The sequence below is a fragment of the Petaurus breviceps genome, unplaced genomic scaffold, assembly GCF_028583685.1.
Source record: "Petaurus breviceps papuanus isolate PSGF00001 unplaced genomic scaffold, PetGlider_PUasm1.0 90842, whole genome shotgun sequence".
Classification (NCBI taxonomy): Eukaryota; Metazoa; Chordata; class Mammalia; order Diprotodontia; family Petauridae; genus Petaurus; species Petaurus breviceps.
The window spans coordinates 7,271,412-7,295,680 of NW_027187358.1; the positions used below are offsets into that span (position 1 = coordinate 7,271,412).

Sequence of the window (24,269 nt, forward strand, 5' to 3'; positions counted from 1 at the left end):
GTCAACTAATTAAAGTTACCTAAGGGTATTTAAGGAGAGAAATGGAAGAAGTCAACAAACATTTGTTATTAAGAAGGAAAACAAAAAGAAGAAGGAAAAAAAGGAAAAGATCTGCAAGGATTTTGTTTTTAAATAGCAAACTGTTTTGGCTATCAAAGACAGTAGAGATATCATATCAAAAGTGTGCTGGTAAATGTTTAATAATGAGCTTGCCTGGGGACAAAATGTACACAGAACACACTTTTATGTTTAATCTTCATTCTTAACATTTTCCCTATCAACATTACTTTCTTAAGTCTAGCCGGTTAACAAAATAATAATCAAGCCCTGATTTGTAGCATTTGCAAATTTTTGAAGTGTAAATGCTCATGCTAAAAATTTAGCCATTGATTCTTGTGAGTCAGTTGGAATGGGCTCCACCGCAACCCTTATGTCATGATAAAGAGGAAATCTATGCTAAGGGGAGCACATTTGAAAGAAAACCAAGAGATTGATTCCCTAAGTATTTGAAGGATGGAGAGATACTAAAGGTCTTTCTTGGGGGAAAATCTCAATTCTTACTCATACCAAAAAAAGACAACTTGAAAGAGCATCAACTACCAACTTATAGACCTTCTCTCCTATCTAAACAATATTTGGATGAAACCCATATACAAATGAATTGAGGGCATTCTCGAAGAATATATTGGTAAAGAACAGGCAAATTTTTTCAAACAATATCCGGCAGTGAACCATGTCACCATTTTACTACTGACAGATCTAGAGAATATAGAATCATGATATGTTTATTTATTGATTATGAGAAAGCATTTAGTTCAATAGAGCAAACCAGTACCTTAAAACCTCTTTTCCCACAAGGTGTCTCCCATCCAGATTTCAGAACCATTCAAGATTATTTGAAAGATATAGCAATATATTACCTCTGTTGAGTGATCTTCTGATAATAAGTATCAGATGAGGCATAAAACAGGGAGATTTATGTTCACCAAGGATGTTCACCACTGTGATGATTCATGATAGAGTCCTAATTAAAGAAGGACTCCCTGTGAATGGTTGGGTAGCCCAGACACTTCCATTTGCTGATGGCATTGTTCTAATTGCATTAAGCTAAAGAGCATTGCAGAACCTTCTGGAAAAGATGTGTAACCACTTTAAAGAATTTGCTCTGATCATCTACCCATTAAAGACCAAATGCACTTCTTAAACTGTGGGTCAAGACACCATATGGGGTTGTGAAAAAATTTGGTAACAGTTAAAGATTTCTGAACATGCAATGACCAAAAGTTAATAAAAAATCAAACATGTAATGAATCTGAGGTGTTTCGAGCAGCAGTTGTCCATGTTGCATTGTGCAACTTCACTGCTGCCTTGGATTTGAGCACAAAGTGTGTGCACTTTGGACCTTGAATGCCCTCAGGCTATGCAATGCCAACAAACACTACCAAAAAATGTTAAAAGGGGTCCTGGCCTAGATCATTACATGAGCTTGACCATCAGTATGTATATCCAAGTATATAGTGTGAATGGATAATGAACTGGATTCAGAATTAAAAAGGAGGAGAGCAGGTTGGATTACCTTTAAGAAATTGCAAAGCTTCTTTAATGACACCAAACTTCTTCTGGAAACAAAAGCCTATATTTAAAAATATATATTTTCCCCCAATTATATGTTAAAATAGTTTTTTAACATTTGATTTTTTACAGGTTTTGAGTTTTTTAAGTTTTGAGTTCCAAATTCTGTCCCTCCCTCCATCCATATTCTCCCCTCCCCCCAAGGTAAGCAATCAGATATAGGTTATACATTTTTTTAATGCCAGTATTCTAATCATGTTGTATATCTACAAGAGAGGAACACATAGTTCTCAAAAGAACTGAAAATGAATATCACCTGGGGGGAATGAGAAGTATGGTGAATATGACCAAAGTTGCAACTACATAAATAATGAAAAACTTCAAAGAATGGTCAAGTCAACAAGCATCTTGTCAACAAACAAGGGTCTTCTATGTGTCAGGTTCTCTACTAAATGCTAGTGAAACAAAGTAAGGGAAAAGATAGTCCCTGTCCATATCCATCTCCCAAGGTCAAGTTTAGGTCCAACCTCCTCTGTGAAACCTTCTGTGATTACCACAGTTCCCACTTATCTCTCCTTTCCCTAAAATCCAGGACAAGTAGGGTCTGTATTACAGTTTTAAATTTACTTTTTATCTTAATATTATTTATGTGTGTTTGTATGTGTTTAATTAAAACACAAGTTCCTTCAAGTCAGGAAGTTCTTTTATTTTGTCATTATATCCTATAGCCCAGTGCTTTGCTTATAGTCCGCTCTTAATAAATAAATATTTTTTTTAATTGTGTGGCCCCAGCTAGATTCTGAACTGCCAGAGGTGGGACCTGTATCTTCTTTATGTGTTCCACAGTAGGCCCACAATTTGTTCCTAGGTCTTAAAGTTTTTTCTAATATTTGTACCAGGATTCATTTGGGAGTCACAACTATAATAAGGCTTTTGAGACCCAAAGAGTCTTTAAGAACAGTAGAGACAAATCAGGATTTCTGAAGACTCAAACATCAATTGTATTATATTAGATAAGAGGCTGCATTTCAAGATAAGCTTCCTGTTAGCCGTGTACTTATGCACTGCCTCTGGACATGCGGGCCGTGGTACTGGCTGGTCATCCTTCTTTTGTCCAGTTGGAAGGAGGAAAGGAGCCAAAGAAGATAAGGGAACTGAGGATGCTCTTTGGAGGAATTTATAAATATAAATGTGTGTGTGTGTGTGTATAATGAACCCATGTTAATTTTACCCAGTATGGTTATAGTTTTAAAATCCAGATGTGAACTGTATTGTGTGAATTGGAAGGAACTCTGAGTGTTAAACAATTCCTCTTCTTTCAGTTGCTATCTTGAATATGGGATACAAAACTACTGTGTGTACTTTCTTCACTAACATAATGATGATTATATCACCAAGTTTAAAGGTAAAGGGGCAGGAAATGACATATCCTATTCAATCTTCTTTTATAAAGAAAAGTTTCCCCAAGAATATGATTCAGTTTCTTATATTTTAATGTCTCTACTTTCTTTTACTTTCTTTTTTCTGTTTTAGAAGAGAAACACGTGTCTGTTTTGAATGTATCTCAAGCTTTGGGTAATAATAATTAATGGCATATGTGGTTAATTAATGTTTACAAAGTGTTTCTTTATCATAGCCTTGTGAAATAGTTATTATTCTTGTCATTTTACATGTGAGGAAACTGAGGCTTAGGTTATTTATCTATGTTCAAATATTTGGTACATATTTAAAATTATTGTCTTCTTATGCTTCTTTTTCTTGCCTTCTTCTAGGAGAGGTTCTGTGATATAGTGGGAAGAGCACTTGAGTTGAAGCCCAAAGACCTGAGTTCAGATTCAGGCTTTCCTACTTGTTACCAGTGTGACCTATGACTTGAACTCTCTGGGTCTCAGATTTCTAATTTGTAAAGGGACATCTTTGTGGTTTAGGAAGACCTGAGTTCAAATACACCCTCATGCACATACTAGCTGTGTGACTCTGGGTAACTCACTTAACCTCTTTCTGCCTTGGTTTCCTCTGCTATAAAAAGAAGATAATAACAACCCCAACATTATAGGGATGCTATAAGGTTCAAAGGAGGTGACCATTGTAAGCTCTTTAGCACAGTGCCTAGCACATAGTAGGTGCTAAATAAATAATCACTATTACCATTAGTATAACGGTGGATTTGACTAGATGACATCTAAAATCCTTTAGTGATATAGATGGCAATTGAATTGTGATCTCATTGGCATAGGAAACTCCCTCTACTGACCCAGATCAGCACCCCCTCTTCAACTTTTATGCAGGATATAAAATAAACCCACATAAATCATTGTAATGGCTCTACATTACTAATAAAACCCAATAACAAGAGATAGAAAGAGTAATTCCATTTAAAGTTACTGAAGACATTATAAAATATTTGGGAGTCTACCTGCCAAAACAAACCCAGGAACTATATGAACACAATTACAAAATGCTTTTCACACAAATAAAGTCAGATCTAAATAATTGAAAAACATCAGTTGCTCATGGATAGGCTGAGCTAATATAATAAAAATGACAGTTCTCTTTAACTTTTAGAGTTAGAAAGATTGACCTGGAGCAATTAGAGTTTAGGTGACTTGCCCAAGGACACACCACTAATGTTCATCAGAGGAGGCATCTGAACTCATTTCTTCTTTGCTATACCTTTCACCCTGCCTGTATATAAGCTTCCTCATAGCTTATAATCTAGGCTTCTAACTGCCCATGTCAAGTAATTAAAATGGTCTGTTTCCACAATATGTTGTCATACATATTTTTACCCAATGTATGTATTTCACCCCATGTCCTGAGTACTGCCGCCCTTATGGTTCCCTTTACCTCTAGTAAATAAAAGGGTCTTTTCCTCAAAAACTCAGTCATAGTGGGTCTCTTGACATGCCAGTCCTGCATTCCTAGCATTCTTCTTCCTGGTGAAAGCTTCACACTCACCCAGAACAGGGCAGAAGCTGCAATAGACAGTTAAGTATGACCATCAGAACTTTGCACCCTGGTAAAATCAGCAAACAACTGTCCTTGATTGTGAAAAAAAGTCCTACATTTGGGCATTTGAACAAAAAAAAAGCTGCCTCCAATCCAATGGTAAATTACTTTCCAAAGAAGTCTCTTAATAGGTGGCATGAGTCCACTGAAAGCTAAAACAGAAATTCATGTTTTGTAGCTGAACTACCTTGGAGAGAGATCACCCTAAGTTTCCATCCCAGCCTGAAATCAGAATACCTTTTCTTTTCTTAATCTGGGAAAGGTGCTTCAGACTTTGTAGGAAATAAAGGAATTGCCAGCTCACCGGGCATTGTACATGAATGTGCCTTAAGTGTAAAGAATAAAAACGTTTGTAAATTTCCTGATTTAATATCCAAATGGTACATAGCTGCAATTTACAATCCATTAGTTCTGATTTTTGTTATTACTTTGTTTTGGTACCATGTAAGTTAATCAGCTGTCATGATCATAGAATCAGAGAAATCTGAGATGGAAAATATAATTAGTAAAATAATTAGTACCTTTCATTCAAGGATCTCAAAATTCTTTACCAATCCTCCTCACCCAGGGTAGAGTATGTAGGTCACTTAGACGAGGTGGTCCAAATGTCAGGCGACATTTGAATTTCACTTTTGAACTACGAATCACTTTTCCTTTACAGTTTCATGACAGTTGTCAAAGTCACAAAGGGTCAAAGGGTAGAGTTAGTCTCAAGGTCAAGCCAGGAACATACAATTGATAAACTAGAATACTCTCTGGGAGTTTTTCATTAAACTCACTAGCACTTAATTGATTTAAAAGGCCCAGCCTTCTATCCATTAAAACCAACTCTGCCTACTTATTCTGTTTATTTTGCAGCCATCATAAACCTCAGGAAAAGGAAAGCAAATTATACACAGTCAATTAATTGTATGTATGCAGTTTATCTAATTTGCAATTATCTATAGTGAATTTTTCCTTCAGACCTAGCCCTTCCTCATCCTCCCTGCATCCCCTTCCCACCTTAATAGCCTCCAGTTTACAAATTAATTTTAATATCAGCTCAAATATATAATGAGAAAGGTAAATCTGTTGCAAGAAAATCAGATACATGATTTTCATTATCCTGTCTTGGATAACTTCTGCTACTCTACCCCTTCATTCATCTGTATAATCGAGACTTGAAAAAATGGGCTCTTGCTATTACAAGAATTTGTAATTTACTTCATATTTTTGTTCCCATTTTACAGATAAACCAAATTCAATCCTGGGAGAGGCTGTCATTTACCCATGGTGACCCAATGAATTTGTGGCTAAAGGATGAATTAAAATCAGTATCTCCTATTATACTAGAATGTTAAAACTTCTCTTTCTTTAACAATGAACATTCTTAATATTTCATTAACCCTTTATTAAGCCTCATGATACCACAGGATTACTTACTATGTTATCAACATGCACTCAAGAAATCCCCAAAAAATTATTCCCAGAGTATCTCCCTGATGGAACAGTGGCACACACCTATAATCCCAACTATTATATATATATGTATGTATATAATATATATATATATATTTAGTAATACAGCCTTAGCAGCACGTATTCTGTGCCAGCTGTTATGTGAGGTGATAGGGACACAAATAGTCCCTGCTCTCAGGGACAGAATAAGCATCAATAAAGTACAAATAGAGTAAGTACAAGGTAGTTTAGAGAGGGTGGGCATTAGCAGTTGGAGTATGGAAGGAATCAGGAAACATTTCATGTAGAATCTGGACCTTGAGCTAAACTTTGAAGAAAGTAAAGTATTCACAAAGCAGAGTGAGGAGGGAATGTGTTCTATGGATGGGGAATGGGTGGTGCAAAGACATGGAGATGGGCAATGGAGTGTCATAGTGTGTTGATAGATGGATTGGAACATAGGATACAGGCAAGAGTAATGGATAGTGAGGCTGGAAAGGTAGGATGGGGAAGGAGCTCATATTTAATCCTAGAGGTAATAGGAAGTCACTGACATTATTTAATTAGGGTCAGATCTGCACATAAGGAAGACAGACTTCTGCATATATGTGGAAGATGGATTGGAGTGGGGAGAAATTTGAGGCAAAGGAGGCCAGTTGGGAGGCTATTGCAGTATGCTAGGCAAGAGGTAATGAGGGCCTGAAGTAAGGTAGTGGCCTTGTGAGTACTGAGAAGGGGACATGAAAGAGATATTGTAGAGGTAGAAATGAAAGATTTACAAATCCAATTAATTGAATAGTTAGACCAGAGTTATAGTACCACCAGTCCAGGGTATCCTGAAATGCAAGCCTATCATAAACCTGGCCTTCCTCTTTACCTCTGGCTGTCTCTGTACTCCCTACACACACACACACACACACACACACACACACACACACAGTACTCCTATCCACTCCTTTACTCCACTTCTCTCTCATCCAGATCAGAGAAGAAATATCAGGCCAGAGCGGACCCAAACTTAGCACACTCTGCTAAATGGGTGAGAACAAACTTCAGCATCACCCATTTTCCACCTATAGCATAGTCAAAAGTGATTAAGATCCTATATCACTGACCTTTGCCTTGCAACAATACCCCTTAAAGAACTGTAAGCTTTAATTTTCATCTATCACCAACTTACTACCCCTATAGCTAACAATTTCCCACCACCTATTTCTCTCTTTATCCCTGAATTAATTAATCACCTGCAACACAGAAGAAAACTATACCCAACTCTCAACTTCCTTTTCTCTCACCCCCATTTTCCTCAGTCTTACCCCACCCTTGTCCTACTCTAGCCCTGCCCATCCCTTTTACTATGCCCTCTGATTTTCCTGTTTCATAGTGAAAACATTTCCTTTATCTCAGACCTTTTTCTCTCACACTCCTGTCTTCTCTGAGATCAGCTCCTACTTCATAATACTGTATCCTTGGCCCTCCTCTCCACCATTGGTTGTACCTCCAATAACCCTACACACTGGTCATAGAGGGGAATCACACTCTCTATTTATCACCATCATTCATTGATCTTTGAAATTCACAGTATCAGCATTTTCCATCCAATTAAGATTATTATGGCTGTTGGATGATGGCCATAAGGTAATTTTCATGATGCTGAAAGAAGATGAAGGAAGTCACCTAACTGGGCCCTCAATGCAGCTAGGCAATTATTTTATTGTTCCCTAATTGATTCCCTATCCCCTATTCCATTCCACAGAAAAAAGTTTCCAAACCTTTCATTCCCTCCTGAAGCCTCTCATCTTCCTCCTTACCTCCTTCCTTCCCCAAGGATGCTATCTTTTTCTTTTGTCTTCATCTTCATCTTAAAAACCCTTACCTCTCACTTTACCTTTTCCTCACTCTCTCCTTTCTCCTAGTCTTGGACAATGAAGTGGTCCTCCTTGATGAGGCCAACCCCTATATATCTGCCCTTGAAATCACCCTCTCTCATCTCCAGGAGCTTGCAACCTCACTCATCTCCCTCTCTCCAATCTTAACCTTTCTTCCTGGATATTCCCTTTGGGTTTTCATGACACTTCTCGCTCCTGCTTCTCTTCCTACCTTCTCTATATGTTCCTTCTTAGTCTGCTTTACTGGTTCATCATCCATTATGCCTCCTAACTGTAAGTGTACCCTAAGGTTCTTTCTCAGACCACCTTCTCTAAAGAGAAAAGGTGGAGAGACAATCTCTCTTGATGACCTCCTTAGTTCTCATATGTTTAATTATGGCAGCTAATGAAGCAATGGAGAGTAGGAGGCAGCTGCTGGTACAGTTGACAGAGTGCTGAACCTGGTTTCAGGAAGAACTTGAATTCAAATCTGACTTCTTGACCCAGGACAAGTCACTTGACTTCTGATTGATTCAGTTTCTTCAACTGTAAAATGGGGACAATAATAGCACCTGTCTCATACAGTTGTGAAGATAAAATGAGATAATACTTGAAAAAAGTGTTTAGCTTGGTGCCTGGAACTCTATGAAGGCTTATTGCCCTCCTTCCTAATTATCCTCTCAATGCTGATGATTCCCAGATCTGAGTATCAACCAATCAGTAGTACTTTAGGAAAATCACTTTGGTAGCTAAATGGAGACCAGATTAGAGTGTAAAGACACATGAAGAAAGGCAATAGATGGTGAGAGTCTGAACCAGAGAAGTCTTTGTGGGAGTGGAAAAAGGGGGCTGTGTATGGGAGAGTTTGTGAAGGTAAAAATGACAAGCTTGGTCAATGGATTGGATTTATGAGGAGAGGGCATGTAAAGAGTTAAGGAGAGAAGCCTGGCAGAGCCCTCGACAACAGTAGCAAAGTTGGGAAGAAGAAAAGGCTTGGGGTAAAGATCATGAATTATGTTTTGGATAATTGTTATGTGTTAAATTTGAGATGCCTATGGGACATCTAGTTGGTGATGTGAGAGTTGTGCTCAGGAGAGAGAATAAAACTAGATAAATAAATGTGGCAATCATCTATATAGATAAGATAATTGAACCCAAGGGGCGGGCAGGTGGCTCAGCAAGTAAGAGCACTGGCTCCAGTGTCAGGATGACCTGGATCAATTCCGGGCTCAGATACTTAGCACCACACCCAGAAATAAGAACTGGCCATATAACCTTGAGCAAGTTACTTAACCCCAATTGCTTTAAAAATTAAAAAAAAATAAATAAAAGATAATCGAACCCGTGGGAGAACCCAGTGAAATCCCTAAGCAAGACAATATGGAAAGAAAAGAGAAGAGGGCTCACAACACCTATGGAGGACACCCACAGTTAATGGAGATCACATGGTTGACAAATTACTAAAGGAGTCAAGAAGGAGTGATCCAACAGGTAGGAGAAGAGATAAGAAAAAACAGGGTTGTGAAAACTCTGGGAGTAGAGAGTATCCAAGAGAAAAAGATGGTAAAAAAAAAGTATCAAATATTGCAGAGGTCAAAAAAGGTGACATTCTGGAGAGACAATTAGATTTGGCAATTGAGAAATCATTGGTAACTTTTAAAAGAAGTGTCAGTTAAATGATAACATCAGAAGCCATTTTGCAGGGGATTTAGAAGAGAGTGAGAGGAGAGGAAGCAGAAGAATTAATTGTAGAAAACTTTCAAAGAGCTAAATTGAGAAGGGGAAGAGAAATATAGGATGATAAATAATTGGCACAGTAGGATGTAGTGTTTTTTTTTAAGAATGGAGATGACTTGGGCATTATTGTAGGCAGCCAGGAAAGGTGCCACTAGCTAAGGAGAAATCAACGATTAGAAAGAGTAGGAATGATAGAGGAAGCAACATACTGGAAAAGAAACCAGGGGATCAAAGGTCCACATAGAGGGGTTGGTATTGGCAATGAGATAGCCATCTCTTCCTCTTTCCCTTTCTCTTCCCTGAACTTTGTCTTCCACCATTGTCTATTAGACATTTCAAATTGGATGTTCTGGAGACATCTCAAACTCAACATATTTAAAACAGAAGCCAATATCTTTTTCTATAAACCCACCCCTCTATCAAACATCCCTACTTCTGTTGAAAGCCCCGCCGTTCTTCTAGACTCAGGTTCATAGCCTTCATGTGTCACTCTTCCTCACTCCACATGTCCAGTCAATTGCCAAATCTTACTGTTTCTGCCTCTCCAATATCTTTTGCATCCAATACCTTCCCTCTACTTGCACAGCTACTGCCTTCATTCAGACCCTAATCACCTCTTGCCTGAATTATAAGTTTCCTAATTGGTCTCCCTACCTCAAGTCTCTCAAGTTCAACCCATTCTCCACATTAATGCTAAAGTTATTTTTGATAAGTGCAGCTCTCACTACGTGAAACTCCTTTGTTTAGCTTTTAAAGGCTTTCAGAACTTTGTCCCAGCCTATCTTCTCAGCCTCTTTGTATTTTACTCCCTCTCCTCCACTCTGTGATCAGGCTAAACTGGCCTCTCTAGTCCTCACACACACAATACTGTCTCTCATCTCTGTGCCTCTGAAATGGTTATCCCTCATGCATGGAGTGCGCTGTCTTCTCACCTCTTCTTTCTCTTCCTTCAAGATGCAGCTCTAATCCTACTTATCTTGGTATATAGTATGAGATGTTGGTCCATATCAAAATTCTGCCATATTATTTTCCAACTTTCCCAACAGTTTTTGTCAAATAGTGAATTCTTACCCCTAAATCTTTGGATTTATTTAACACTATACTATTATGTTTGTTTTCTTCCATGTGCTGTTGCCTAATCTATTTCTCTAATTGACTTCTATTTTTTAACCAGTACCACTTAATTTTGGGTGTTTTTTATGATTATTTCTTTGTAGTATAGTTTGAGGTATGCTTCTATTAGGCTCTTTTCCTTTCACTTTAAAAATTCCCTTAAGACTCTTGATCTATTGTTTCTCCAGATGAATTTTATTTTTTTTCTACCCCTATAATATAATCTTTGTTTGACAGGTATGGCACTAAATGAGCATTGGTAACCTTGGAAAGAGAAGTTTCAGTCATAAGCCAGATTGTGAATGGTTGAGATATGAGTGACAGGAGAAACAATGAATGTAGACAGATTGGGTGATATCTTGAGGGTATGGTGAATGTTGTCTTTTTTTTAATGGGGAAAACTTGGGCATGTTTATAGGTACCAGGCAAAGAAATAGTAAGTATGGAAAAATTGAAGATTAGAAAGAAAAGGGAATAGGGTGTCTAGGTGGTACAGTGAATAGAGCACTGGCCCTGGATTCAGGAGAACCTTAATTCAAATCCAGCCTCAGACACTTAACACTTACAAGCCTTGTGACATTGGGCAAGTTGCTTAACCCCAATTGTCTTCCAAAAAAAAAAGGAAAAAAAGAGAAAGAGAAGGGAATGATTAAGGGGCAGTTTGCTAGAGAAGAGAGTGGTATATGGGATTAAGGACTCATGTAGAGAGGTTGGCAATGGCAAGAAGGCTCACCTCTTTTCAGAGAGTGGAGTAAAGGAGGAGAGAGTAGAGAAATGTAAAAGGGTTTTGAACTGAGGAGTAGGGTAGAAAGTAAGTTCACTGTAGATAGTCTCTATTTTCCCAATAAAATATAAGGCAAGGGCTTGGGAAGAAGGGAAAAGTGCAAGAGGATTGAGAGAAGAAGAGTCTGGAATAGCCACAGAAAACCAATTAGGGAAAGGTAAAAGTATTGCCTTGCTTCATTTAAGATCCAGTTGAGGTTAGAGAGCAGAAATTTTCCTTGGCTTCCATCAGCTCAGAGTTTTTACTTTCTCCTTTTCTGTTCAGCAGTACATAGGAGTAGAGGAGGTAGCTGGTAGAAGTAATTTAGCATTAGGTTTTGCAAATGTTTCATAATTTAAATATTATGCTGTTTTGGCAACTGTCTTAAGAGTTAACACTTGTTTAGCTATATTCTCATTCATTGCTGCATTTTCTTCCGAGTTATATCTATAAGCCATGGATATCCCCCCAATACTCAGTCCTGGGTCCTCTTCTCTCCTTCCTTTAGACAATTTCACTTTCATCAGCTCCCACGGATTCTATCTCTATGCAGATGATTGACAAATGTATTTTTCCAGGCCTAATCCTCTCTCCTGACCTCTTGTCTCATATTCCCAACTTCTTCCTGGACCTATTTGAATTAACTGTATGTCCTTTAGACACCTTAAACTCAGGATGTCTAAAATAGTTCAAAATCTTTCCCCACAAACCCCCTTTTAACTTCCCTATTATCATTAAGAACACCACCATCCTCCCAGTCACCCACCTCTCATAGCCAATCAGTTTCCAAGTATTGTTGCTTCTACCTTCGAAACATTTCTAATAAATGCCCCCTTCTCTGACTCAGTAACCATCTTGATTCAGGCCCTCATCACCTCACACCCGGACTAAAAACTGTTGTTTGTTCTTTCTGCCTCAATTATCTCTCAACTGCCAAAGTGATCTTCCCTAAGTACAGACCTGATCTCCTCATCCCCTCATCCCCACCCTCCTCTCAATAAACTTCAGTGGCAACCTGTTACCTCGAAGAGCAAATAAATATAAAACTTGCACAACCTGGTCCCTTCCCATCTTTCCAGTCTTCTTACGTTGACTGTACTCTCCCAACCCCTGACCCCACATAGGTTTTCAGGACACATTTCTCTCCCTCCCTTCCTCCCTCCCTCTTTCTCTTTCTCTCTCCCTCCCCCCTCTCTCCTTCCTCCTCTCTCCCTCTCCCTCCCCCCTCTCTCCCTCCTTCTCCTTTTCTCTCCTTCTCCCTCCCTCCCTCTCCCCTTCCTCCCCACCCCACTTCTCCTTCTTACCTATCAGACAGCTCCTCAGGCTCCTTTGCTGGATTCTCATCCAGGTCACATCCACAGGACACTGTAAGTGTCCCACGGGCCTCTGTCGTGGCTCCTCTTCTCTTCTCCCTCTGTATTACTTCACTTGGAGATCTCATCAGCTCCTATGGATTTAATTATCATCCTTATACTGATCCTTATACTTATCCTGCCCTAACCTTTCTACTGACCTCTAGTCTCACATCTACACCTGCCTTTCAGACACCTCAAACTTGATTTCCAGTAGACATTTTAAACTCAACATGTCCAAAATTAATTCATTATCTTTCCCCCTATACCCTCTATCCCTCCTACCTTCCCTATTACTATAGAGGGCGATATTATCCTCCCAATCCCCCAGACTTGCAATCCAAGTGTCATCCTCAACTTTTCACTGTCTCTCCACCTTCCCATATCCAAGCTGTTGTCAAGGCCTGTGGATTTCACCTTTGCACAATAAGCCCCCTTCTCTCCTCTGACACTGCCCCCATCTAGCGGGTCCCCACCTCACACCTTGATTATTGTAATAATCTGCTAGTAGATCTGCCTGCCTCAAGTCTCTTCCCACTCCAATCCACCCTCCATTTAGCTGCTAAAGTGATTTTCCTAAGGCACAGGGACGACCATGCCATTCTCCTACTCCATAAACTCCAGTGACCCTCTATCACCTCCAGGATCAAACAACAAATCCTCTGTTTGGCATTCAAAGCCTTTCATAGCCTATCCCCCACCTACCTTTCCAATATTCCAATACCTTCCTTCCCGCCATACATTCTGATCCAGTGATGCTGACCTCCTTTGTGTTCCAGGAACAAAATATTCCATCTCTCACTCCCGGCATTTTCTCTGGCTATTCCTCATGCCATGACCCTTCTCATCTCCATCTCCTGGCTTCCTTCAAGTCTCAACCAAAATCTGACCTTCAGGAAGCCTTTTCCTGTTCCCCTTAATTAATGCTAATGCTTCCCCTCTTGGATTACCTCCAGTTTACTCTGGACATATTTTCTATGAACACAGTTATTTGCATGTTGTCTTCCCCATTAGAATATTAGCTCCTTGAATTCACGGATTATTTTTGCACTTCTTATATGCACTTAGCACAGTGCTGCAGCACATATTAGGTGTTTAATAAGTGCTTGTTGGGGCAGCTAGGTGGCCCAGTAGATAGAGTGCTGAACCTAGAACCAGGAGGACCTGAGTTCAAATGTGGCCTCAGACAGTTACTATCTGTGTGACCCTGAGCAAGTCACTTAACCCTGTGTGTCTCAGTTTCCCCATATGTAAAATGAACTGGAGAAGGAAAAGGCAAACCGCTCCAATACTTCTGCCAAGAAAACCCCAAATGGGGTCACAAAGTTTCAGATACAGTTGAAAAATGACTGAACAAAATGCTTCTTGCCTTGACTTGGAAAATTATCTCCCTATTGGGTAAATGCCTTTCTGTCTCACTAAGATTGACTAGCCATGGAATCACTCTCAATACAGTGGGAAAGCAAGTGATAATGGTATAGCATATCACAAATAACAGACAGCTCTGACCCATTTCTTTTGTGTCATTCCTACAACCACCATTTGTAAACCTGAATCCATGTTTGCCTCTTTTACTTTCTTAGGTTTTATCTTGGTATTTTTTCTTTGCCAGTATTTCTCTGATAGAGAATGTATTTTGTATTCTTCCTTAGATAGGTACAAATTGTCTTGTCCACTGTAGTGCATACTACACCACTCTCTCTCCCTCTCACTCATTGCCCAAATTTAATATGAAGTTGGGGTAATGGTGGGGTGAGAGGAAGGGACTGTCATAGTATACATTAAAATTTAAGTCCTAATATTAAAAAATATATTATGTAAGTTGGGTCAACAGAATTAGCATTCTATTCCCACAGTAGCCAACTAAAATCATCTAGTTTAATACAATTGTAATTAATAATTTTTTTCTAAAATACATGGGAAGGAAAGGAATATACAAAGCAACTATTTGTTGATGATTTCTCTGCATTAGCAGTGTACTGCTGGGTGGAAATATGTGAGATTGCCAGGGGTTTTCTTTTTCCTCTTTATTTTGTATAATAGATACTGTGTGGTGTAATGAATAGAATAGTTAGAGGCAGAAAATCTGGGTACATGGCCTACCTCTGATACTAACTGTGTGACCACAGGCAGATCACAATTCCCCAAGATTTATCAACTAAGTATGCATGTATGCATGGCTGGGATCTGTACCTTGCCACCATCCCCAATCCTTACCACCACAAGCCAGACCACCTTCGTAATGTTTCCACCACACACACTAGAGCTTTGGTGGTATGGTTCCCTCCACCAAGAAAATGCCCTTCTCTGAGAGTCGGTTCCTGCCTGTCATTCAGACCCCCATTCTTCCTTTGCCATGGAACACTATCCCAACTAATCCAGACCACATTGATCCTTCCATCCTGAACTCCTATATCACAGACCTAAGTTGGTTTAGGAACTTAATTATATACCATATCATAGCTTTCTCTGATTGTTTCAAATGAGGGTCTGACCTTTTCAACAAGATTATAAGTCCTTTGAGGGTAGCAGAAAATCTTCTGCTTCCCTTTTAAAAACCTAGCATGTTATTCAGCATATGATAGGCATACAAAATACTTGGTTGGCTAACATATACATTTAAGTTACAGTCATGCTTTTAAACCAAGGAGCCAATTAAATAATAGGTAAAAGACCCTTCAATAAACAAACACTTACTAGCCGTGTGACCTTAGGCAAGTCACTTAACTCCCATTGCCCTGCCTTCCCCCCTCCAAAAAAAAAGAAACAACCAACTATTTTGGTCTGGGAATTTAGCTATAAATTCAAGTCACAGCAGTTCTCTGAAGAATCCAAGACACTTATATAGTGACCCCTTAAAAATAGCACTTTTCAAAACCCACAAAGGATTGGAAGAGATTGGAGAATGAAGCCATACAATGGCAAGGGTGTGGAAGGAGGGGGAGAAGTAGTTCCGAAATCTGGTTAATGCAGTAAATGACCTGAATGTGTACTGTGAAATTGTTTTCAGTGCAGACTTAAACACAGAGGCATGAAATGAAAGGAACTGGTGTAGACACTGCTAGATTTCTCTGCAAAAACAAATGCTTTTGACAAATATGAAAGAAAAGCAACTGTCTCCTTTATACCACTCACAGAATTACTTGTCTTTTGATAGTTCCAAGTTTGTTTTTTGCATTTGGCAAATATGATCGAGAATTATGTCAACATATTTATTTCACCACTAGAAAAGCAACGCCTTTTAGATGGTAGAGTTACCAATTAGATCCATTGTTCCCTACAACTAGGGGCCCACAATCATTACAGTAAAATATATAGAGATAGATTTTTAACATTGAGGCTATCAGAAAAGACATCCTTCAAAACTCTCTTTAAAATGAGTTGTCTGTGATCTCTACAATTCAGATTCAAACCAGGTTGAACCTGTCTGGTTTCAGGTTTTATTACAAACTGAAAACCCCAGTCTTATGTTTGGGTACATTTTAATACATCTGACTTGGTTTTTGTTTGTTTGTTGATGTTGTTGTTGTTTTTGTGGTGGTTGTTTTGAGATGAAAGATACAAAAATGCTTAGAGATGAACTTGACTTTCAATTTCAGATTGAAGCCCAAACTCAAATGCAGTATGAAATGTCATGAGTTAGGAAACAATGAGTTCCCTATTCCCACAATATTGAATTCTAGCCTACAAAAGTCACTGCATTTGATACAACTATGATTTCCTTAAAATTTCTTTAAAATATGATATCAGTCAGGAATGATGGTATATGCCTATATCACCTACTAGTGGGAGACTGAGGCTTGTAGATTACTTGAGTTTGGGAGTTTTGAGATACAATAGGGCTAAAGCCAATTGGGAATCTGTACTAAGTCCAGCATGATTTGTTGCCAGGAGTAGGAGGGGTCACCAGAACACCAACTCTCCCTAAGGAGGGTTGAGCCAGTCAAAATAGGAAGCAAAGCAATCAAGACTTTCATGCCAGCCAATAGACTGGGTCTATGAGAGGCATCTCCAGCTTAGGGATGACAGGGAAACCCAGTCTCCAAACAAACAAGCAAAAAAAAAAAGTGGAAGAGAATACAAAATGGCTATTTGTTGATAATGATCTCTCTCAGAATCTGATTTCTATAAGTTAGCAGGGCACCCTTTGGGGGAAATATATGGAGGCATCTGTATTTTTTTACATTAGCCTTAGTACACATAATTTGTATCCACATTAGTGTTAGCATGTATAAGCAGCTGTGAGGTATTTGATAGAGTGCTGGGCATAGAGTCTGGAAAACCTGGACTGAAATTATGTTTCTGACACTTAAAAACCAGGCAAGTCATCTAACCTTTACATGCCTCAGATATTTGTTAGTTATAGGTGGTTTTCCCAAGCCCTCGTAATTCTAGTGCCTTCTCTCTCAAGTATCTGTTTCCTTTTTACCCTGTATGTAGCTTATTAGCACATATTTGTTTGCTCATTATCTCTTTCATTAGATTGTGGGCTTCTTGAGGACAGGAACTGCCTTTTGCCTGTTTTTGTATCCCCAGCTCTTAACACAATGCCTGGCTCATAGATGTTTATTGACTGACTGATAGAAGCAATCTGTATGATTTGTGTTCCTTAGAGAGTTCGAACACCAGGACTTCCTTAAACTGACCACATCACAGTTTATCTTTATCATGTATAACGAGTCAGGTTGTAACTTATCTTTTGCAAAATTTAGTTATGCACATTTCTAATCATCTCTAGGTCTTTCAAGTATCTAGATACTTAAGCATCATCTGCCTTAGCAATACTTTGGGTTAATCGGTACAATGTCACTTACAAATGTTGATAACAATGACTCACTATGATGAAGGCATTGTGAGTCTAATGACCCAACTCAGCATTTGAATTTCACTCTTGGAATGATAGTGAGCCAATGAAATATTAAACCAAGCTACAGAAAATTAGATGGGGTGAGCTGATACTTACACACAGCGTCTTTGGGGTTGTTTGTGAGCCAGGAGACCAAATCCCTTCAGACATTAAAATACTTAATACAACCACATTCTTCACAGAATTTAAAAAAAAAAAAAGGAAAATTATTTTGTTTAAAAAAAACCCAACATTCTCATCTGGTTCAAAGTCTGTTTATGAAAGTAAAAACTATTGCCAAGCTAGAGCAAGTTACACTAAATGAAATTGCTCAAGGCTCAGCCCCTACCCATGCGTTGACTGTGACCAGAGTTTATTCTCTCTTTGTGGCACTGCTAGGGCTTAGTCAGTCAGTGAGTTAGTAGACATGCATTTCCAAAAAAAAAAAAAAAAGATTTGCAGTCTTTATAGGGTCATATGATTCTCTCCTATTGGATTATAGAATCTGGGGAATTAGCAGCTGAGATCCAGAGTTCTAGTTTTCTCTGCTTCCTAGATATATTTGTAACTTTCATTAGCTCCAGAGGACTTTAGGAAAGTATAAGGATTTTAAATTTTATCTACAAAGCTTGTTTATGTGGCTTCTAGGCAGGAGGGCTAAATATCTCTCATAGGCACTTTCAAGATTGCATTTTTATCTGCTATACCTTCGGAAATTTGCATGTCTCTCGTGTTTCTGAGTGTACTTTGAAGGAATTTTGGGGTTTATTAGAAAATGTCTGATGCTCTATTTAAGCTTTTGGAGGTAAAGGTCTCTTTTCTTCCAAAGTAGATTAGAAAACTAGAAACCTCACACAAAGAAAGATAAGGAAGCATTGCTGTACAGGATCAAAGAAAAGCTGTCAGTTTGTTTTAAGTTACCATCAAACTGAAACAGGGAACAGGATGTTTCTCTGCAAATCAGTCTTTGCGTGGAGGTAGGCGGGGGTCGGGGGTGGATATATCTTTGCAATATTTTAATAAATTGCAATGATGATCATAGTTACTAAGAGTATCTTCACAACCATCTAGTTGATTTCATGAACACTGAAGTTTTCAAATTCACATTATTCATTTTTGTGATTAGTTTATAATTTAAAACGTTATTCAGATTTGGTATGCGAACTAGTGATCTCTGAAAATTTCCTAAAGCCATACACTGTCAAATAAAAGTTGAATCTTATTTTATCCTTTCTTCTTAGACCCTGAAAAAATGGGATATCTCATCAATGAAAAATGCAATTGACATGCTACAATCCCACATAATTTTATTTTTGTAAATTTATCTTCTGGTCAGACTGGAAACACTACAATTCCAACAGCCAGGTACAGAGGTCCAGAACATCCAGAGAGATTCCAGTGACTGTGATAACAAATACTCTCTTTCTCCCTGATTCACCTACAGAAGCCTGACAGCAGCTTAACTGTTATGTCTAAATAAAGCTGGAACTCTTCCTCGTCAAGGGTTCAGCCTGAACAAAATACAGAATACACAGTTATGTTCCAAGATTTTTGTCATATACCCCTTGAAGTAATATGTATATACCTTTTAAATAATTTCAGTGCCATGAAAAAATAATGTTAATAGTTTAGAATCAAAAAGATGAAAAAAAAATCTAAGTCTAATTTTTTTAATCTTTTTTTTTTCCTCCAGCGTTTTACGATGGGATAATGAGACAGATGTCTCTCAACTGGAAGGACATTTTGACATTGTTATGTGTGCTGACTGGTAAGTACATAAAAATCATAAAACTCATGTTAGGGGGGGAAAAAGAAGCTTTGCTGGAGTAATTGTGCTCTGCCGATTTGCTGATGGCTAAGCAAAGTCAACAAATGAAGCACAAAGCCACCTTCACCTCGACAAATTAATATTCATCTCCATGTGACAGTCCTAAGGTAGTCTTCTATCACACAGTAACTTCTACCACATTATTTCCCAAAGATTGATTTTGAGAAGCATTTCCATTTTCTGGAATTGCCTCTGTTTCATGCTTGACGTATCAGTAAATGGACGACTTAGGCAAATTGCAAATAATTATGGCTCAGTGAGGAATAGTCTGGAGAAAAGGGAGTTTATCAACACAAACAGCTCAATTAGCTTACTTCTTAGAAAAGATCTGACTATTGATATAAGAGGATATATGCATATATAACATACATATGTATTATATCTATATATGTATAGATGTGAGAATATATAATCTTGATATATTCACAACCATATCCTGAATATATTTTATATATATATATATTTGTATACACACACACATATATCCAAAACAACTCTAGAAAAATATTTCTACAGTGTTTGTGTTTGATATATAGTCATTTCAGTTTTTATCCAGTGGCCATTATTTTTAATATGTGCTTAAAGAAACAAAAACTAATTATAAAAGTAAATTATATTAATAAATGAAAAATTAATACTTAAAATATGGGAATTTTCGAAAGAGTGGCTCTTTCAAAAATAGACATTGTGTGTTTTACTTATTGTTTCTATTTAGCCAGACTTGTTTGTTCTTGAAAGTCTGCTTCTTTCTGAGTTACAGGGTAAAGAATCCTTAGTCCTTTAATAATTGTTGCAACTAATCTTGTCTGATTTCTTTAGATAAGTTGAATAATATTTTAGTTTATGGAAAACTTTGGCAATCGTTGCATTTTTCATTCAATTTCTGTCTCTTTGACTTTGTGGAGGCATTTCAGATTTCTAAAACACAAGTTCAGAGGTAATGAACAAGCTTTTATTTTGATGAGTACAATCTGGAGGTCCAGAACACTAGAACAGACAGGGCATTAGTTGAATGATGTATTTCTGGCTCTCACCAAGAAATATGGCATTTTTAAAATAAAAGGAAATATATTTCTTTTAAATCAAAACCCCTTTTTAGTTTCATAACATTTTCAGCTGGTCATTTTCCTATTTAAATCAACTGAATTATCTTTGCAGGAGAACCTGCCTCAATGAAAAACATTTTTCAAGCTTGTGACTTTTACTTTTCCCTCCTCCTTTACTTCCACCGTATGGCAACAGCACTTCATTCTCTTATCATTTCCTTTCAGAAAACGTCTTTGTTCCCAAAAAGGACAGACCCAGGTTTCTGACTAATCACCGATAATGTCTTAGAGATGCATCATATGATTAAAATAAGAAGCTAAACATGGCCATATGATTTCAGCAAGTAATTTTGTAAATGCCTTCCTCACCAAATAGGAGAATGGATTCTCCAGGTTTCATTGCACAGATGAAGTTAATGCCAGCAGGATTAGATCAGATTAAGTATGAAAGTCAGATCAGAGCACTGGTGGACAAGAGCAGGAGGGCAGCAGTCTTCTCGGGGGCTTAGACAAGGGTCGCATGTGGATGTTCTCCAGATTATGTGGGTGAGGAAAGGTCTGGCCAAGAGATTTAGAGTTAAATTTGTTCTTCACACAAATATCAAAACAACCTGGCTTTGTCATATCTTGTTCTATGGACACTCACACCATGTCATCCTATTTGTATTGGAGAGACTTTGCAGAGGGAATCAGACTTAAGCTGTTTTCCGATTAATGTCCTCAGGTTAAAAATAGTCTCTAACATTTTTGGAAATTGTATTTTCACTAGAAAACAACACGGATGTGCATACCCAAAAAATACATGATGAACATTCCTTTTAAACTCCTTAATACAACCATACATACATAGATATGGAGCAGGCGTGTTGGCATTTGTACGTTTAAGTGATAATTTAAAATTCCTTTTTAGCTGACAGATTGGTTACCCTCCTTCCTGCCTCCCACCCGCGCTTCTAAGTGCCAGAATACTCATCATTTTCTTTAGTAAACATGAAAATCTAGATTGCTCTCACCGTATTCCTGATTGTTCTGTGCCAGAGATAAATATTTTAGTATCTGGTCTGTCATTGACTGAAAGTGGTTAAGCTGCTTAAAAACTTAATTTAAACAGTTGATGTTTATGACTTATACCTTGCACATAGGGCCAGGATAGGCACTGTATTCTTTGGACTTTTCCCCTCTTGGTATTGCTTAGTGTCAAAGTCACTGTGTGGATGTTGATTCTGGGAGCAGGCAAGCCATATTGCACACTTAGAGTGTGACACAGGAAGGGGAAAGGGGAGCTTTCTTCAGATGAGCATGAAGTCTGTAGTACCCAGTGTCAAAAACAGGTGCTGCACACAAAAAGATCACGTTTAGTCTCATACTGTCCTATCATTATTGTCAGTCCATCAGATCTGGGATTAGAGGCCCAGAATATGAAGTAAGAATCTGAGTTCAAATATTAGGTCCATGGATTAAATTCTTGTTGAAGCCTTTCCAGCAAGGGTGGCATTGTCTGATTTCTTGAATAGCTAACCAGTGGTACTGCTTGATCCCATTTACATGAAAACAAGCTCCATTCACCAACCTATTCTAAACCCACATTGAGGTTCAAGTAAAAATGCGCATGATTACAACAAGCGGTGATATGTTTATGTTCCCAAATCATTCATATATTCATATATTTACATTCAAACATTCACAAACCTCGTGTGCAGTGGTGGGAATAACTTATTTCCTAGAACAGACAGTCTCTTAGTTCACAACTAAATTTAGTAGCTCCAGTAGATTTTAAAATAAAGAGGCAAACTGTGAAAGCTTGTCATTATTTCACCATTCAGCATTTTTGACAATAAAAAATAGTTTCATGGTTCAACAGCTCCTAAATAACTTGGAAAGTGTCAACTCTGAGATAAATAGAAGGAAAAAAAAAAAATCTAGGTGAGGCCACACCTGCAAAAAGATGTTGTTGACAAACATCAAAATACTGGAATGTTTAACCACAGGGACAGAAAAACTGCTTATTATGGCTCCTCAGATGACTTGTTTCGGGTTGAATATAATGTAAGGATTCTTTTCTGCTGGAATTCAGGCCAACCCCGTCCTTGCTGAGTTTAGAATAGCCAGTGATTGTTAATTTTAAGCCTGCCTTTCCAGACTCCTGTTCAATCACAATGAAATCTAAGGGTCTGGAAGTAAGATGTTTTTTACCCAATGAACGCTTTCATTCAGTGGTTGACGGCTCCCTAGTTTATTGGAACGCTGCAAAAAGAGAAGTGACTGTGTACATTTGGATTCTCTAAAGGCTTGGAAAGCATGTCTGAAATGCCACCCATAACCTGGCCTATTGTACCCAGGTATGCCAGGACAATTGTGGTATAAACTCACCCGCAGTCAGAGACTTTTAAAGACAAAATTGGGAGTGTGGAGGAAGAACAGTGGCTGCTAACTCCAACTTTCTTTTTTTCTTTTCTTTTTTGCTTCTAACCTTTTTTTTAACACTGATTGCACTTCATTTTTTGCCTCTAGTTTTCCCTTTTGATACTGAAGAAATATTTAATTTTAAGCTGGGTTTTTTTTTTGAGGGGATGATATTTTCCCCTAGACTAGACATAACAGATTCTAGAATCCCTCCTCATTCAGCTGTAAGTTGAGATATTATAAGTATCAATCTAGGTCATAATATCATGGGATTTAGAGTTAGAAAGGACCTTATAAATAGATAACCTAGTTCTGCCCCCTTATTTGACAGATAAAGGGGAACAAATGGTATAAGCAGTATTCAAACCCAGAGCTTGCTCAAAGCATTTTCCTTTTTACTGTACCATGAAGTTCATAATTAAAATAACTCTTCAGTCTTAGGTGAATGTTGAATCCAAAGAAAGTTAATTAAATGTGATAATATCTTACCTTTAAAGTCCAATGAAAATATTAATTTCTGCCAGATTTATCCAAAAGATATTCTCCAGTTTGGGAGCTCACCCATTTCCCTCTTAGCCAATATTGCATTGAATTGTGCTCATTTTCTATATAGAACTATATTATATATAGACTATAGAATATTATTTCTAATGAGTAGAATGAACACAGATCATCCAGCATCTTTCCCTTTAATTAGATCCAGAGTGTTAATCATAAGAGTGATAACAATAATAATAATATTAAATTAGCAATATACCTTGGTTATGAAACATTTTACATTTTCTGCTCATAACAATTTGAGCTCCACAGAGCAAGTGTTAATATCTCCCTCTTTCACAGATAAAAAAAGTGAGGCTCAAGGAAATGTGGTCTTGAGGCTAGATGAGTCTAGTTAGAAAGAGAAATGAAAAACCCAAAGCCAGCTCTTCTGACTCTTAAGTGAAGGTACTTTTTTCTTCTACACAGTATCTTCCTCTTTGACTCAAGGATCGATAGTAGAGTTAGCCCCACAGATAAATTGCACAGAAGTTTTGGTTTGGAGGTCAAACTAGATTAACCATCAATCTATCTTGCTTAGTAACTGAAGATAAATTTGAAACTCTATCTCCCTCTCAACAGAGTGACTCACTGAGCTATGGATCCACTTAAGTTAACAGCTATTCTTCTAGCCCATTAGGATTTATTTAAAGGGTGGATTTTTTCCCCCCAGGGGATTGTGCGGGCATATACCTTCCATTAAAGGACATTGAAATTGCTCATCTAACATTTTCTGCAGTCTTGACAAGCTTGTACTA

The 24,269-nt window shown here is 37.9% G+C and overlaps 1 protein-coding gene across 1 annotated transcript in view; it reads left to right on the plus strand.

The window, feature by feature from the left end:
- Positions 1-24,269, plus strand: part of CAMKMT (calmodulin-lysine N-methyltransferase) — a 536,206-nt gene that overhangs the window by 483,402 nt on the left and 28,535 nt on the right. Inside the window, 1 exon segment of the mRNA XM_069071614.1 lies at positions 19,391-19,465. Coding sequence (XP_068927715.1) covers positions 19,391-19,465 — 75 coding nt within the window.